We start from the raw sequence: 18,563 nt of genomic DNA on the forward strand, positions 1-18,563 counted from the left end.
TTTGCACAGATTACGTTTTTTATTTTCTGTCACGAACTACTCTTCCAGAAGATCCAAACAGCACTGTATATTAGTCGATCATGATGATTTAATTGCTTAATGTTCTCTCTCTCTCTCTCTCTCTCTCTCTCTCTCTCCTTGTTTGTGGGTTGATGTTGCTTTGAAATTTGGGGAATATTATTGGACATTAATTGCGGAAATATATGCTACGCAAGTACATAGAGGTGGTTACAAGATGCAAAATCAAGCATTCAAAAACTATTTTTGAGGTCCGTGCTCAACAAACAAAGCAGTTATTTGAATCAAAATAATAAATTAAATATGTGAAATATTTTTTAAATTTAATGGGGTCATGGGCTAGCTTGTTTTTTGTTTATTTATTTATTTATTTATTTGTACTGTTCTGCAAGGTCCACTTATAATTAGTGCTGGGCAAAAATTTATCGCGATTAAATTCTGATGAATGGTTGAAAACAGCTGAACAAACACTCTTTACTTCTCAGTTTTGATGATTTTTAGGAACAAAAATTTGCAATATAAGCAGAGGTGGGTAGAGTATCTAAAATCTATACTCAAGTAAAAAAAAGTACTTGTGAAATTTTTACTCAAATAAAAGTGTAAAACTTAAAAGTTACTCAAGTAAGAGTTAAAAAATATATGATATATATATATATATGTATATGTATATATATGTATATATGTGTGTGTGTGTTTGTGTGTGTGTGTGTGTGTGTGTGTATATATAGACGAAGCAGTGGTGCAGTAAGTAGTGCTTTCGCCTCACAGCAAGAAGGTCACTGGTTCAGTTGCCAAGGCTCAGTTGGCATTTCTTTGTGGAGTTTGCATGTTCTCCTTGCATTCGCGTGGGTTTCCTTCGGGTACTCCGCTTTCCCCCACAGTCCAAAGACATGCTGCAGGTGAATTGGGTAGGCTAAATTGTCCATAGTGTATGAGTGTGACAGGCCGGCTGGAATGTGTAAAAAAAGTCGTTATCACATGGACAAGTCTAAATGGAGTACTTGTTCCAAAGAGCCAACCCTGCAACCATACGGGACTAAGGCCAAAGAAGAAGATTATATATATATATATACATACATTTTAATTGTATTTTCTATATTTTTTCTGGAGATCTTACTATTCTTATTCTTATCTTCTTAAAACTATAGAAATGTGTTGATAATATCTTTTTGTTAAAGCAATTGTATGGTAAATATAATGTTTAAATGTTATATTTTTAATGGTTAAGTGACTAATGTGTGCAGGGCTAATCAGTTATTCCATTAAACAGCAGTTTCTTTAGCTGTCCCATAGTTACCAATTATAAGGTCTAAAAATATGGATAATTTTGCCACTTACCACTACGTGTTTTTTTCAGGTTGGAGCTGTCATTTATGTAAATGTTGCGATGTCAGTTCGATGCGTGCGTCTTGTTGACATCTTGGAGTAAAAACGATAAAGTGCATCTAACCTGTTTTCAGTTCTGTTCAATTTAAATAATTTTATTTTACAAATTTTTGGATTTTTGCATTTTCTCGCGCCTTTTTGAAATTGTGATGTAGGTCTTAAATTTAATACTTAATAGTCTTTAAAAGGTCTTTAAAAGTCTTAAATTTGACATTGTGATATCTGCAGAAACCCTGTGAACACAGTAAATACATTGCTTTTATTTTCTGATGCGAGTACATAGTAGTTAAGGCCACTTAATGGAAAGTGGGACCTAATATTCTGATTTGCATAATATTTTTTGGAGATGCATTTTTATTTGTGCTGAATAAAATAGCATCAAGTGACCTCAAACTGACTTCAGTACTTGCGGAGAATATTTTTTCTAGCCTTAATGTCCTCAAATGCTCTCAGTGGCATCTCAGCGGTGCCAATGAAGCTGTAATGATGCCAAGTAATTGAGCAAATTGCAGTCCCTGTCCTTGTGCCATCTTTGAGTTCTCCTTTTGATCTTTCACTCTTTGTCTACAATCCTTTAAGTAGCTATACGCTCTGAAGCGCTGCTTTCTGACGAGAACTCAAGCTGTCAGCTCCAGTCCAAGAGCCCTTTTGTGCTGTACGTATGACAGGACAGGTCAAGGTGAAATGCAGTACGCGACCCAGATACTTTCTGACAATGTCACTGTGATGCTTTAACGTGTCAAAGCTTTTGAAAGATCGGTCGGAAAAGAGATGGAATTGGAGATGAGACGTGTGCTTTGATCATGTTGGGTTTTGGCCAGCCTGGATCTACTGTAGGATATGTTAACATGAACGTTGGCTTGCATATTAAGAATTTAGTTCATCTTTGTTTGGCAGAAATCAACATCTCTTTTATGTTTCTGAATGTACTGTAAAACGTCTGTGGCGTTTCAAATCTGGTTGTCGCCTCCAAATAATGGCTGAATATGAGCTGAATCTCCAGCTTCTTGCATAAGCTTACATACGTTTGTAAAAAATTTACATGCCAGACTATGGTCTTCATTGGCTGGCTGCAAACTGTCTATTTTGACAGTCAGACACTGGTTGTATCTGAGGCCTGAAAGAGTTTGATTTGTGTTGCCAACATGAGAATAGGCTGTTTCCTGTGCTGTAAAAGCAAATCCACTGTGAATGAGGATTTGTTCTTGAATTGAAGCAGTTCAACCGATGCCATCATTACCGTTCAGATGAGTAGAGGAAGAGCTGATTTTCAGATGTGGTAATGGATGTTTGGTTTAGTCCAATCACAGCAATTTGACCAATCAGAGCAGAGAAGAGCCATCTGACCAATCAGAGCAAAGTAGACCAATAATAATGCATACCAAGTTTTATATATATATATAGATGGCTCTTCTCTGCTCTGATTGGTCAAATTGCTGTGATTGGACTAAACCAAACATCCATTACCACATCTGAAAATCAGCTCTTCCTCTACTGATCTGAACGGTAATATATATATATATATATATATATATATATATATATATATATATATATATATATATATATATATATATATATATATATATATATATATATATATATATATATATATAATATGTGTGTGTGTGTACACACAGGGCTGAAATTCAGTTGTAGTAATGTGCATTTCTGTCTAAAATCACAACAGACTGGGGCATCTTACCATTGAAAGCAGACCAGACCAATCAGAGCAGAATAGAACCGTCTGACCAATCAGAAGAAAGCAAACCAATCAGACCAAAGAACAACTGTCTGACCAATCAGAACAAAGTAAACCAATCAGAGCACATTTGAACCTTCTGACCAATCAGATTAGAGCAGAGCCACCTGACCAATCAGTACAGAGTAAACCAATTAAAGCAGAGTAGAACCTTCGACCAATCAGAGCAGAGTAGAACCGTCTGACCAGTCAAAACAGAGTAGTCATCTGACCAATCAGAATAAGCCAATAAGAGCAAAGTATAACTGTCTGACCAATCAGAACAAAGTAAACGAATCAGAGCAGAGTAGAACCGTCTGACCAATCAGAACAGAGTAAACGAATCAGAGCAGAGTAGAACCATCTGACCAGTCAGTACAAAATAAACCTATGAGAGTAGAGTAGAGCCTCTGGCCAATCAGAGCAGAGTAGAACCGTCTGACCAATCAGAACAGAGTAAACCATTCAGAGCAGAGTAGAACCGTCCGACCAGTCAGAACAGAACAAGGTAGAGCTTTCTGACCAATCAGAGCAGAGTAGAATCATCTGACCAATCAGAGCAGAGAATAACTGTCTGACCAATCAGAACAACGATCAGAGAAGAGTAGAGTTAACCAATCAGAGCAGAGCCATCTGACCATTCAGTACAGAGTAAACCAATGAGAGCAGAGTATAACCGTCTGACCAATTAAAACAGAGTAGAACCATCTGACCAATCAGAATAAACCAATCAGAGCAGAGTATACTGACCAATCAGAACACTGGTCAGAGCAGAGTAGAGAGTAAACAAATCAGAGCAGAGTATACTGACCAATCAGAACACTGGTCAGAGAAGAGTAGAGAGTAAACAAATCAGAGCAGAGTAGAACCATCTGACCAATCAGAGCAGAGTAAAACCATCGGACCAATTAAAGCAGAGTAAACAATCAGAGCAGAGTAGAACCATCTGACCAATCAGAGCAGAGTAGAACTTTCTGACCAATCAGAGCCAAATAGAACCATCTGATCAATCAGAGCAGAGTAGAACTTTCTGACCAATCAGAGCCAAATAGAACCATCTGATCAATCAGAGCAGAGTAAAACCATTTGACCAGTCAATGCAAAGTAGACCAATCACAGCAGAGTACAAGCATCTGACCAATAGGGATAGAGTAGACTCTCATTAAGGTGGGGTTTAGGGAGAGTGAATCTTCCACCCACAGTTTGAGACACTGTGATTTAACTGTGGGAGGCTGGATCGAGTCCTGTCCGTGTGTGATTGTCAGGAAAAGCCGTCACTGAGAGATGTTTCCAAGGCACTGAGCGGATTAAACAGACAAGCATGAAATGAGGCAAGCAGCTTCTCTCCGCAGCGTCTGATACACCTGCCCTGCGCTCCACACATTTAATCTGACGCTGCTCGCTTGCTTCGATTAAATACACCTAAAGAGCAGGAAGGTTTACAGTATGTTGTGAATGAGACGCTAGCATGCAGACTGCATTCATGTAGCTCAAACAGCAAGGTCATGTGTTTGATGCTCAGGCAATGCATGAACTGATGAAAAATGCATATCTTGCATGGATAAAGTGTCCGCTGGAGGCATAAATCTAATACTGTATGCTGACTAGACTTGAAAGTGAACCACAATCTCATTCAAGACAAGATTAGTCAAGACGAGCACATTGCGTAATGGCATGCAAATGTACTTAAATCCAGATTTGCATACTGTGCACAGTGTACTCGGTGCATTGTTTGTTTAGCATCAGTTTCTGTATAGAGCTTAAAGATAAAGCAAGGTCATGATTTACAAAAGACATCCGTTCACATGTCATTAAGTGTAATCATACTTTAAATATAGTGAAGTACTACACTATTTTGATGGTATATTCAAGGATTAATTATTTTAAATACCCATTAATTGACATTTAAATGCTTTGGTTACATTTTTAATCAAATAAAAAATGATTAAATCTAGTATATTTTAAGTACAGGTCAGAATGAGTATATTGTTTCAGTATTACCTGAATCTGTGAAATGCACACTATCTGATAAAAGTCTTGTCACCTATTCAAGTTTAAGCAACAACATATAATAACTTGACTTCTAGTTGATCATTTGGTGTCAGAAGTGGCTTATATGAAAGGCAAAGGCCTCTAAATTATGGTTATTTTGCCACAATAAAATATGATCATACCTTAATTTTGAAGGATTAAATTAGGACAGTAAGGTCTGACCTTGCTTAGGCAAGTCTGAAGTCACTGAACAGAAATAATGTCCAGTATAGAATATAAAGTCATGCTGCAGTGGAAACAGAATGAATATTGTGTCTGACTCAATTATGAGCTTGGAGGACTGCATCCACACATCTCTACAATTGGAGCCGGCGCGTCCATAGAGGCGACCTAGGCGGCCGCCTAGGGCGGCAGAATAGAGAGGGCGGTGTCCCGGAAACTACCCTCGCCACCCACGCCCTCATCTGCGTCTAGGGTGGCAGAATAGAGAGAGTGGCGTCCCCGAAACTACCCTCACCACCCGCGCCCTCATCCGCATCTAGGGTGGCAGAATAGAGAGAGTGGCGTCCCCGAAACTACCCTCGCCACCCGCGCCCTCATCCGCATCTAGGGTGGCAGAATAGAGATAGTGGCGTCCCCGAAACTACCCTCGCCACCCGCGCCCTCATCCATGTCTAGGGTGGCAGAATAGAGAGAGCGGCGTCCCCAAAACTACCCTCGCCACCCACGCCCACAATTATATCCGCGTCTAGTGTGGCAGAATAGAGAGGGCGGCGTCCCCTAAACTACCCTCGCCACCTGCGCCTCGGGGCGGCGTCCCCTAAACTATCCTCGCAACCCTCGCCTCAGTTATATCCGTGTCTAGGGCGGCAGAATAGAAAGGGCGGCGTCCCGGAAACTACCCTCGCCACCCGCGCCCTCATCCGCGTCTAGGGTGGCAGAATAGAGAGAGTGGCGTCCCCGAAACTACCCTCGCCACCCGCACCCTCATCCGCGTCTAGGGTGGCAGAATAGAGAGGGTGGCGTCCCCGAAACTACCCTCGCCACCCGCGCCCTCATCCGCGTCTAGGGTGGCAGAATAGAGAGAGCGGCGTCACCGACACTACCCTCGCCACCCACGCCCTCATCCACGTCTAGGGTGGCAGAATAGAGAGGGCGGCGTCCCCGAAACTACCCGCGCCCTCATCCGCGTCTAGTGTGGCAGAAGAGAGTGGCGTCCCCGAAACTACCCGTGCCCTCATCCGCGTCTAGTGTGGCAGAATAGAGAGAGTGGCGTCCCCAAAACTACCCTCGCCACCCGCGCCCTCATCCGCGTCTAGGGTGGCAGAATAGAGAGAGCGGCGTCCCCGACACTACCCTCGCCACCCACGCCCTCATCCACGTCTAGGGTGGCAGAATAGAGAGGGCGGCGTCCCCGAAACTACCCGCGCCCTCATCCGCGTCTAGTGTGGCAGAAGAGAGTGGCGTCCCCGAAACTACCCGTGCCTTCATCCGCGTCTAGTGTGGCAGAATAGAGAGAGTGGCGTCCCCGAAACTACCCTCGCCACCCGCGCCCTCATCCGTGTCTAGGGTGGCAGAATAGAGAGAGCGGCGTCCCCAAAACTACCTTCGCCACCCGCGGCCACAATTATATCCGCGTCTAGTGTGGCAGAATAGAGAGGGCGGCGTCCCCTAAACTACCCTCGCCACCTGCGCCTCGGGGCGGCGTCCCCTAAACTACCCTCGCCACCCTCGCCTCAGTTATATCCGCGTCTAGAGTGGCAGAATAGAGAGAGCGGCGTCCGTGACACTACCCTCACCACCCGCACCCTCAGTTATGTCCACGTCTAGTGCGGCAGAATAGAGAACAACCCTCCCCCCCATCCCGGTTTTACTTTAGGTTTGAGGGCGGCGTGTTTGAGGGCGTCCTTTGCCTAGAGCGGCAGTTCAGCTTGCTGTCTGCAATGACTCAAATCACTGATTAATAAAGTCATCTGGAATGACAAAGAAAGCCTTCCTGCAGGACTCCCAGAGTTCATCAAGACTCTTTGGATTCATCTTCAATGCCTCCTCCTTCATCTTACCCGAGACATGCTCAATAATGTTCATGTCTGGTGACTGGGCTGGCCAATCCTGGAGCATTTTGACCTTCTTTGCTCTCAGGAGTTTTGATGTGGAGGCTGAAGTATGAGGAGGAGCGCGATCCTGCTGAAGTATTTGCCCTCTCCTGTGGTTTGTAATGTAATGGGCAGCACAAATGTCTTGATACCTCAGGCTGTTGATGTTGCCATCCACTCTGCAGATCTCTCGCACAGCCCCATACTGAATGTAACCCCAAACCATGACGTTTCCTTTACCAAACTTGACTGATTTCTGTGAGAATCGTGGGTCCATGCGGGTTCCAGTAGGTCATCTGCAGTATTTGTGATGATTGGGATGCAATCAACACATGATTCATGGGAAAAATCTAACTTCCGCCTCTTTTCCAATTGATCAGCGTCCCAGTATATTGATGGGTGAGCGCTGTCTTTCAGATGAGACGTTAAACCGAGGTCCTGAATCTCTTTGGTCATTAAAAATCCCAGGATGTCCTTCAAAAGGTTTAACCCCGTCATTCTGGCCAAATTTGCCCACTGGCCTCTGTCCATCATGACCTCCTAACCATCTCTATATCATGACTCTGTCTCCTCTTCAACAATCAGGTGGTGTGTGGTGTGCGGTCTGTTGCAATATGGCTGCCGTTGTGTCATCCATGTGGTGTCTGTACACTAATGGTGGATGCGGAGATTGTGTAAATCGCTTTGAGTGTCTAAAAAAATCACTATATAAATGTAAGGCATTATGAGCCTGTGTTATTCGTTTCAGCAGTTGTTATCTTGGAGTAACATATGTTGGAATGTCGTGACTGACTAATCAGAATCAAGTTTTCCAGGGTCTATCTTTAATAGCAACCGGCTGGATGTACATTATCCCTTACTTAAACCACTGTGTTATGTTTGTACGTACTAGCACTTGGTGTATTAACGTTAGACTAGATATGTTTGCTAAATGTTTGTTTTTAGCAGCTAGCGAGTGATTTAAAGCTCTGCGAAAGAAAGCAACAGTACAAGAGTCGGTTTGTCCTGTGAAGGCTGTGTACACATTGGTTTGCTTGTAATACCCTCTAATCTTCCTCTGACTGTGAGCCTTGATTAGCACTGACAGCAGATCAGTGAGCATCAACAGCACACAGCTCTCAGTCAAAGCTCAACAACCCCGGCTTTGTTCCCGGGCAAAGATCTGGCTAATTTGGCACGAAAGTGCACGAGGCCGGAAAGAAAGCCCGCGCTCAGGTTTTAATGTGAGGTCTGTGCCATGAATGGGACGGCAGACTGTGTGGACGTTCGCTCCGTTGGCCATTTTGGCTCAAAGAGGGCAAACACAGAAGGCTTGCGAAGATTCAGCGTTTGAAGGGATTATTTGTTCTTCAAAGGTCAACTTGTTGGCTTTGTGTGCCAAGAAATATTCAGACTGTGACTGTTTGTGTGTATTTTGCGGGCCTGTGTGTCAGTGGTGTGTCTTGGAGGACTTCGCTGTAGATGTTTAATAAGGGGAATGGAGTCATGCTGGCTCTGCTTATAGAGACGCTCTCGGCGCTGCGTTCACTCAGTGCCCTTAAACAAACTGAGTGCTGTAGAGAGCAGCGGTGTGGAAACATTATTCAGCATGATTTTCGAATAGTCCTGAGCTTAGCGCACTAGTTAACAAGTGCTTTAGGTGTATTGCAGCTGCTCTGGCAAATCATTTTTGACTTCTCTATTTTGCTGATATTTAAGAAACCTGCTAAGTGAACATAGTTGTTTATCTAAAAAAAAAAAAACAATGTTAAAGTCAGTTATACTGCTTTAAAAAAAATGACATAAAAAATGTCAAAATTCTTGTTGTTTTGGTCTCTATAACCTACCCACTGCCATTTTAGCCAATAAAAATTAAGCACAGCGAGTTGCCTTGAAGGAAAAAAAACCTTTTAATGTTAGTCATGAAAGCAGCCTGTATTTATTTCAGTCAATCTGGCAACCTGCGTGTGCATCTAGTCATTGGCTGGGGTGACAAAACCCTTTAATATTTAGATTTTGGATTGCAATCCTACATATTGCACCTTTAAAGGGACAGTGTGTCATTTTCGCCACCAGAGGGCACGCATTCACCATAAACAAAGGAGTAGTTTGATGACGCTGTGACTGAGTGTGGAAGTTGTGGTTTTCATTACATCCTACAGGACTCCTTTGCTAAAGTCAACTATTCTCCTTTAAAAATTTGCATTCTTTGTTGGAATTTCTCTTTGTTTTGGGCTCTATAACCTGCCCGCTGCCAGTTTAGCCAATTATATTTTAGCACCTCGGGTTGCCTTGGTGGAAAACAGCATATTTAATTTCAGTCATGAAAGCAACCTGTATTTAATTTCAATTAATCTGGCAACCTGTGCGTGCATCTATGTTTTGGTCTCTGTAACCTTCCCACTGCCAGTTTAGCCATATATATTTAGCACCACGGGTTGCCTTGACAGAAAACGACTATTTCATTTCAGTCATGAAAGCAGCCTGTATTTAAGTTCAGTCCATCTGGCAACCTGCGTGTCCATCTAGTCATTGGCTGGGGTGAAAAAAATCCCTCTAATATTTTGAATTGCAATTCTACATATTGCACCTTTAAAGTCGCAGTGTGCAATTTTCACCACTAGAGGGTGTGTATTCACAACGAAGGCATTTTTTGATAGTGCTGTGACTGAGTGTGGAATCATGAGAGTTGTGGTCTTCATTACATCCTACTGCACCTTTAAAGCAACAATGTGTGATTTTTGCCACTAGGGGGGCGTGTATTCATTACAAATAAAGGAGTAGTTTGATGATGCTGTGACTGAGTGTGGAATCATGGAAGTTGTGAAGCATAGATTCCACAACAAGCTATGCTTTGGTTTGTTGTGAATACACATCCTCTAGTGGCGAAAAGTACACACTGTGCCTTTAAAGGTGCAGCATGTCGGATTGCAATCTAAAATCAAAATATTTCAGATTTCATCTAGTCTTTGGCTGTTGATTTTTTTTTTTACCTCAGCCAAAGACTAGATGCATACGCAGGTTGTCAAAAATTTAATTAAATATGCTCTTTTCCGTCAAGGCAACCCAGGGTGCCGAAATAAAATTGGCTAAACTGAAAGTGGACAGGTTATAGAAAGCAAAATATCTGGCAACCTCTGTGTGCATCCAGTTATCGTGAGGGGTGAAAAAACCCTAGAATATTTTGGATTTGGATTGCAATCCTACATATTGCACAGTTAAAAGCACAGAGTGTATATTTCGCCACTAGGGGGTGCGTATTCACAACAAACAAAGGCATAGTTTGATGACGCTGTGACTTAGTGTGGAATCATTGGAGTTGTAGTCTTCATTACACCCTGCAGGATTCATACACAAATATTTGCTCTAAAGCATTAAAAACTAATATTATAGAGTAATATTCCAGTAACAAATCTGACTGAAGAAGTGGGCGGGCACTAATGCATCACATAGAGTTGGAATGTAACTTTCAACCAATGAGCTTTCGCTGTGGGCGGGGCTTTCCAGCACAGAAACAGCTTGATGGATAATACAGATAAAAACGAATGAAACATTTCAAAGTAAAGTGATATCAGCTGTGAAAATGATGCTGCTTTCTGCTCATCTCATCCTCAGCAGGCGGGTAAATTCAGATCAGTTTCTCCTGCTGTGAATTTGGCTCTTCCTCGATTGGTGGTGTACTTTATCTCTCTGACCTTCACCATAATCATTTTAAAATCTGAATATTAATGCAATATCAGATGATGTGCCTGTTTTCTGAGCACACTCGCTGTTGTTTTATTTTTATTGAGCATTTACTCAGAATTTATATTTATTTAATAATTTATATTTTAAAAAGTTATATTTTCTCTTTATATTTTAATTTTAGTTCATTTATGTAATTTTCTATTAGTTAAATTTAGATTTTATTTATTTATTTCAGTAATTTATTACACTTGTTTCCAGTTAATTTCGAAAATAGTATTTATAATCTTCCATATCTAATATTATAGCTTGTATTTTATATATATATTTTTTAAAACATACAAACTTAAACCTGAAAATATAAAACCCTGAAAATCTATTTAAAACTAAGTTACTTTATTCGTAAATGATCTTTCAATGTGTTGCTAGAAGGGATACAGCTGCGGCCAGAACATGAATTATTTACTTAATTTATTAAATAACCCATTAAATTGTATTTTATTAACCTCTACCTCCACCCCAATCCTAAACCCAATCATCACAGTACTGCATAAACAGTAATTATGCCAAGTGTTTATTAAATTACCCATTAAACTGTATTTTATTAATGCACAGTAATGTAAAAATACTCATCATTGTTGCAGCATTACAAAAATGATGCAATATGCCGCAGCTGTATCCCTTCTAGACTTCACCGAGTAAGCCTGAGCAAACACTGCCTCCTTGTGGCCGTTATATATACAGCTAAGCGAGGAAAATCGCAAAGCCAGGAAGATTGCACTGGAAATGACAATGTTCTGATCATTTCTTTCTTTTCTCTTCTTCCTATCCACTCACCTGTCCAAACTCGCTTGTATTTTACTCCCAGTCCATCCTTTCCTGACCTCCTCTTCTTATATCCAGCCTATTGTATCTAATACTATCAGTTATACTGCAGGAATGCTTGATTCTGATTGGCTGATGAACATTCTAATGTGTACCGTTATTAGGCACAGCTAATGTAGTTCCGGCAGGTTTTGTTTTTAATACTTTTGCATCAAGCTGCTTCATAAAATTTGATGAAAATTTACAGAGCGATAATCAGTCATGTTTTTACTTATAATGACGATTTAAAATGTTAATTCTAACCAAAAACAAAACAATACCATGCTTTCCATGCCAAACGGGTAATCATGAAAACACTCAAATTGAGTTAAACACTCGACTTGAAAAGTATGTGCGCAAAATTTTATTTATTTATTTATTTTTTACAAAGGATGAGATTTATATTCCTGTCAAACCTCATTTTCCTTTTAGGCCTCAGACTGTCCCAGTGTTGCCAGTTAATACTTTTTTTATTTTTTTGTACCGGCATGTCGACTATCAGCCCAAATTGTGCCCTAAATGGTCCTTCATGCCCTCCTTTCACCCTGAGATCTGATCCTGTCTAAGGTGAAGCGTGGAGGTCTGGATGAGCCACAGACGATATGATGATAAGACAAGCACAACTTGCAGATCTGAAGAGCTGAGCACAGGTACGAGACTCACTGCAGGATTACTATTAAATAAAGAAGAATGCTCTCAAATAAGAGCAAGTGTGTGTGTAAACGAAATATATGTACGGTAACTATGTTGTAAATGAAACTGCAATTACAATCTGTGAATATATATCACTAAACTAATTTTTGGTAATATAAATGTACTGATAATTGTAAAATTTAAGGGACAGTTCACCCAAACATGACTATTTACGCTCCTTCAGTTAGTTCCAAAGCTTTATGACCCAACAGGAACAGGACGTCGTGTGATGTTGATGTTGGATTTTGGTTGCCATACCTGACGAATAAATGTCAGTATATGACGTCGATACAATGGTTAGACGTTGGTTTAAGATGTTAGGTTGACGTTGGATTTTGGTCATTTACCAACGCAACCTAAAAACAACCAAATATCAACTTGTAATGATGTTACAGCTTGATGTTGTGTGGACGTTACTACTATGACTTCTATCAGATGTTGGATTTTGGTTGCCAGACCTGACGAATAAATGTCAGTATTTGACATCAATGCAATGATTCGACATTGGCTCGGCGTTGTATTTTGGTCACTTACCAACCCAACCTAAAAACAGCTAAATATCAACGCCTAATGAAGTTACAGCTTGACAATGTGTGGACGTTACCACTATGACGTCTATCAGATATTAGATTTTGGTCATCCACGCAACCTAAAAACAACCAATTATCAACACCTAATGATGTTGCAGCTTGACAATGTGTGGAATTTATCACTGACGTCTATCAGATGTTGGATTTTGGTTGCCATACCTGACGAATAAATGTCAGTATATGACATCAATGCAATGATTCGACATTGGCTTGACGTTGTATTTTGGACACAAACACAACCTAAAAACAACCAAATATCAACTTGTAATAATGTTACAGCTTGATGTTGTGTGGACGTTACTACTATGACTTCTATCAGATGTTGGATTTTGGTTGCCAGACCTGACGAATAAATGTCAGTATATGACATCAATGCAATGATTCGACATTGGCTCGACGTTGTATTTTGGTCACTTACCAACCCAACCTAAAAACAGCTAAATATCAACGCCTAATGAAGTTACAGTTTGACAATGTGTGGAATTTATCACTGACGTCTTTCAGAAGTTGGATTTTGGTTGCCATACCTGACAAATAAATGCCAATATTTGACATCAAAACAATGATTAGATGTTGGCTCTGTTGGATTCTGGACACAAACGCAACCTAAACACAACCAAATATCAACGCCTAATGATGTTACAGCTTGATATTTTGTGGACGTTATCACTAGATGTCTATCAGAAGTTGGATTTTTGTTATAATACCTGATGAATAAATGTCAGTGTAAGACGTCAATACAATAATTAGACTATGGTTTAAGATGTTGACTCGACGTTGGATTTTGGACACTTACCAACGCAACCTAAAAACAACCAATTATCAACGCCTAATGATGTTACAGCTTGATGTTGTGTGGACGTTACCACTATGACGTCTATCAGAAGTTGGATTTTGGTTGCCAGACCTGACAAATAAATGTCAGTGATTTGATGTTGATTTAAGATGTTGGTTCGACATTGGATTTTGGTCACTTACCAACACGTACAACCAAATATCAGCGTAATTTGACATTGTTATTGGACATAACGTGATTTTATTAATTGATATTTGGTCACCCGACATCACAGCCTAAATCTAACCTAATATTAACATCTAATATTAACATTAACATGACGTTGTGTAAATCGGAATCATTGACTTCCATGGTTTGAACATTCTTCAGAATATCTTCTTTTGTGTTCAACGTGGAGGTTAAGTAAATGATGACAGATTTTTCAGTTTTGGGTGAACTGTGCCTTGAAGGGTGAATCTCAAACATGGCCTGAAGATATTTCACACGACAAATTGAGAAGGAAAACACATTTAATGTCCAGAAAGCTTCTTTTTAGGACTGTTAAGAGGTTTTATGTTTATATTTATTGGATTAAAATAATGATAATAATATAATAATATATAATTTAGTATTAGGAGGGAAGCTTTTTAAATAATTATGAAAATGTGATGATAAAAATAATAATAATAATAAAACTGCAACAATAATAAAAAGCTTAATCATTTTGGAAATACTTAAAGTATTTAAAAAATTTAATATTTATTCTCATAAATCTTTTTTCATTACTTTTAGTGGAGATTTGATGGAAAAATGCCCCAAAATTAATTTAATTAATACTTATTTATTATAATATATATATATATATATATATATATATATATATATATATATATATATATATATATATATATATATATATATATATATATATATATATTGACAATAAAACATAACTACACAAACTAAGTAGAATTTTCTTTACACAAAATAAAATTAATTTCTCTCTCATTATTTTGTCATGAAATATAACTGCATCATGTTCTGGACGGATGATTCACCCTTAATCTGATCTGTAATTTGGCTCAGTTTTATAAAGTATCATAAATGCAAATCATAAAACTGTGTTTAACTAATCTGAATCGTAATAAAGATCTTTAGCACAACTACACGTGCAATAGCAAAACTCTTTGAGCGACTGACAAAAACAACTTGGTAAATATTTATTAATTATAAGCTAGATATTTTATACCAGATGAGCTTTTGTATTTTTATACTAAAAAAAGGTCAGAATTTGTTGCTAAGCTAAGATGAAGTACACGTCTGATCTCACCAAGAAAGAAACCTGTGCTCAAATACTGTACAAATTCAGTCGGTTGTCTGTGTGTTTGTTTTAGAAGCATATATTTTGTTACTTACAGCACATTTTAATGTACGCGTGAAGCACTTTGTGTCTCTGGAACGCATTATAGAGACTGTTTTCTCAATAATCTCATTCATATATACAGTAATGAATGCCAAGGGTTTGTATAGATCTGCCCCACTGCCACTATTTTTCACAAATATAAATTAGGGATGCGCTGTATCGATATCTACTGTATGTGTTTGCCTTTTATTTATGTGATCATGCCGAAAACTGTAAAAAATGTATATTTATCGGCTTATATATCGGCTGTTTAAAATATATCTGTTATTGGTATCGCTGATTTTATTTTAAAACTTTAACTTCAGAAAAGCTTGAACTGGTCTCTGAACTTTATTAATCAAATATCCTAATTCTATCATCAGATAACAGTAAAATAGCATTGCTATCCAATAAAGGCCAATATTTTTAAGCCGATAAATGATGTATTATTTCTCTAGTTAAACCACCTCACATGCTAGTTGCCCAGCACTTTTTAATTATTTTACTGATATTTAGATTTTTTTTAATGTTTAGTTACTAAAGTTTTAAAATAAATCCTGTGATACCGATAACCGATAAGTTTTGATTAGCCGATATATTAGACGACAATTATGTAAATATAAAATTTTCACACTTTTCTGCACGATTGCATTAACAAAAGGCAAACACGTACAGTCAACATGATTGTGTTTAGCTTTTTTTATCTGCTAGTACAGTATATCGGCTATCCAAAACATATCGGCTATCGGTATCGCTCATTTTATTTGAAAACTTTAGCTTCAGTAAGGTTTGAACTGATCTCTAAACTTTATTAATCAAATGTCTTAATTTTGTTATCAAATAACATTCAAAATAGCATTATTATCCGATAACAAAATTTGGCCGATATCTTTAAGCCGATAAATTAATGTATTATTTCCTCTAGTTAAACCACTTCACATGTTTGTTGCCCAGCACGTTTTAATTATTTTACCGATATTTTGGTTGTGGTTAATGTTTAGTTACTTGGTTACTTTATTCATAGTTTTTTTTTTTTCGTCAGACAGTAAATAATTATTTATATAAAATAAAAAAATTGTTTATATAAAAGAAAGTTTTGGCCTTTATTTGGCCTAATTTTGTTATTGAATAACGATGCCATTTTTTGTTATCTGATTACAAAATTAAGATAATTGATTAATAAAGTTCAGAGGTCAGTTCAAACTTCTCTTAAGTTTCAAAATATTATCAGTGATAATATAACCGATAAGTTTTGAATAGCTGATATATTAGCTGACAATTGTAAATTTTTCTCCATTATCACATAAACAACAGGCAAACACATACAGTGAACATGATTGTGTTTAGCTTTTTTCATTATCGGCTAATATATCGGCTATCCAAAATGTCGGTTATCGGTAACACAGACTTTATTTTAAAACTTTACAATTAGAAAACTTTGGACTGATCTCTTAACTTTATTAATCAACTATCCTAATTTTATTAACAGATTATGATAACATAAAAAATGAGCATTTATTGTCAATGTTATTTTTAATGTTATTGTTATCCGATAATAAAATTAGACCAATATCTTTAAGCCGATAAATTATTTATTATTTCCGCTGGTTGAACCACTTCACATGCTTGTCAAGTGCCACTTTTTATTTATTTAACTGATATTTTGATTTTGGTTATATTTTATTTCATTTATATAAAAGAAAGTTGGCCATAGACAATAATAGTTAATTAATAATGTTCAGAGATCAGTTCTATATAATTTTTGCATAACCAAAATATTAGTCGATAAATATACATTTTTCTGCATGATTGCATAAACAAAAGGCAAACACATACAGTGAACTTTTTGTTCATGCATAAAAATGTATATTTATCGGCTTATATATCGGTTATCGGTATCACTCATAAATCCATATCGGTGCATCCCGAAATAAAAAGACAGTATTTATAGATCCGATATACAAAAACAAGCAGCTCTAGTCTGGTTTTGGTGGTTGTGTAAATCACAAACATACCTCATAACTTTATTTTCAAGTCTTAAACTGAAGTAGAATAGACTCAAGCACCATATGCTGTGTTACACAATGATACATCTCCAAAATATAAATATATATAATATATATAAATATAAATGCATATATTCAAAAGAACAGAAGAACTGTGTACTGTACATGTATATAAACTGTACGATCATGCATAAAGTATGTTGATTTAGGGTATTTTTTGTAAGCTTTTGTTTTCTACTGAAAGAGCTGTGCATGTGACAGTGTGCATGCAGAATCCTCTCTCTGTACGTTCTGTTTACAAGTGTAAGATAGATGGATTTCTGTATTCATAAAGACGCCTTTTTTATTAATGAATATAGCTGTGTGTGAGTAGATGGGTCAATCGGATCCTTTCACTGTTGTCTGATCTGTAATAATAATAATAAAAAAAACACGAGCCCATTTTTTCATTAATGCAACATCTAGAATGTATATATAAAACTATCCGCAACTTCTTGTGATAACATAAGGATTACAGTGTGAATGCAGTGTTGACCACTAGAAATATTATCTATATGGAGATGTTTTAACGCAGACGTTGTTTTAATGTTGAGAAACCCTCGTCTGGTTGTGTACGTATGTGCAAGAGACTGTTGGTTTTGAATGTTCTTGTGCTGTTTTTGTGATTATTAAAGTGAATATCTTCTATGACGGTCTTACCATGCAGTTTTTTTTATTTATTTATGAACAGTGTAAAACAGTACACACAGTTTTACAGTGTAAAATTGTATGTGGAAAGAAATGCTGGGTTCCACACAATTAATTTGTGTTCGGACAACATGAAGGAATTAAATTAACTTATTAGTTTTTACAAATTTATGTAGATTGAACAGAAAATATTTTAGTTGTCCCACCAAAAAACTCAAGAATTGAGTTGTTTCAGCTCATTTTAAATAAGTAGTTTGAACAAGCAGTAAACGTCATTTTTTGAGGGTATATACACAAATTAGACAAGGCTAGTTTTCAGTAGTTTATGTACAGTTAAGGTTTGTACACACCGGGATGCTTTTCATTTGCGTTTATCATCAGCGTTTTTCGAGATGTTTTTCTAGATTCAAACCCAAGCGATTTTCACTGGCGTCGAGCAGAAGAGTATGCAAAATCACTCCTTGACGTTAGATGGCGCTACACAACTGTAAGCTTCTAACACCCTCTTGTAACATTAAAGAAGACAGAAAGTTGACACTCTTGTTGTTAGTGGGTGGTAATGGGTGGTTCAAGTAACAGTTCCAGCTCTAGCCATGAAGACATGATTATTGTTCACCAGTGCAATAAGCAGCTCCACGTTCACATCGCCT

General features: G+C 38.0%; 2 protein-coding genes across 29 annotated transcripts in view; both read left to right on the top strand.

Annotated features, from left to right (window-relative positions):
* map3k14b (mitogen-activated protein kinase kinase kinase 14b) overlaps positions 1–18,563 on the top strand; it is a 471,535-nt gene that overhangs the window by 196,497 nt on the left and 256,475 nt on the right. The gene's annotated exons all lie outside the window — the stretch shown is intronic.
* srcin1b (SRC kinase signaling inhibitor 1b) overlaps positions 1–18,563 on the top strand; it is a 133,471-nt gene that overhangs the window by 106,038 nt on the left and 8,870 nt on the right. For 5 of the 24 annotated variants that reach the window (XM_087308855.1, XM_087308863.1, XM_087308857.1 and 2 more), the window contains one exon: positions 1–474. This exon is cut by the window's left edge and continues 311 nt beyond it. The exons of 5 other annotated variants lie outside the window; for them this stretch is intronic. Coding sequence is in view for 10 of the 19 variants with exons in the window: in XM_087308862.1 (XP_087164988.1) it covers positions 12,263–12,316 (54 nt within the window). In the remaining 9 variants the exon portion in view is untranslated. Of the gene's footprint in view, positions 475–12,262; positions 12,554–18,563 lie in introns of those variants that run through there. 14 more of the 24 variants (XR_015524577.1, XM_087308854.1, XM_087308864.1 and 11 more) reach the window with 5 other exon arrangements.

This window comes from Danio rerio, chromosome 24 (genome assembly GCF_052040795.2).
Source record: "Danio rerio strain M-AB ecotype USA chromosome 24, GRCz13ab, whole genome shotgun sequence".
Classification (NCBI taxonomy): domain Eukaryota; kingdom Metazoa; phylum Chordata; class Actinopteri; order Cypriniformes; family Danionidae; genus Danio; species Danio rerio.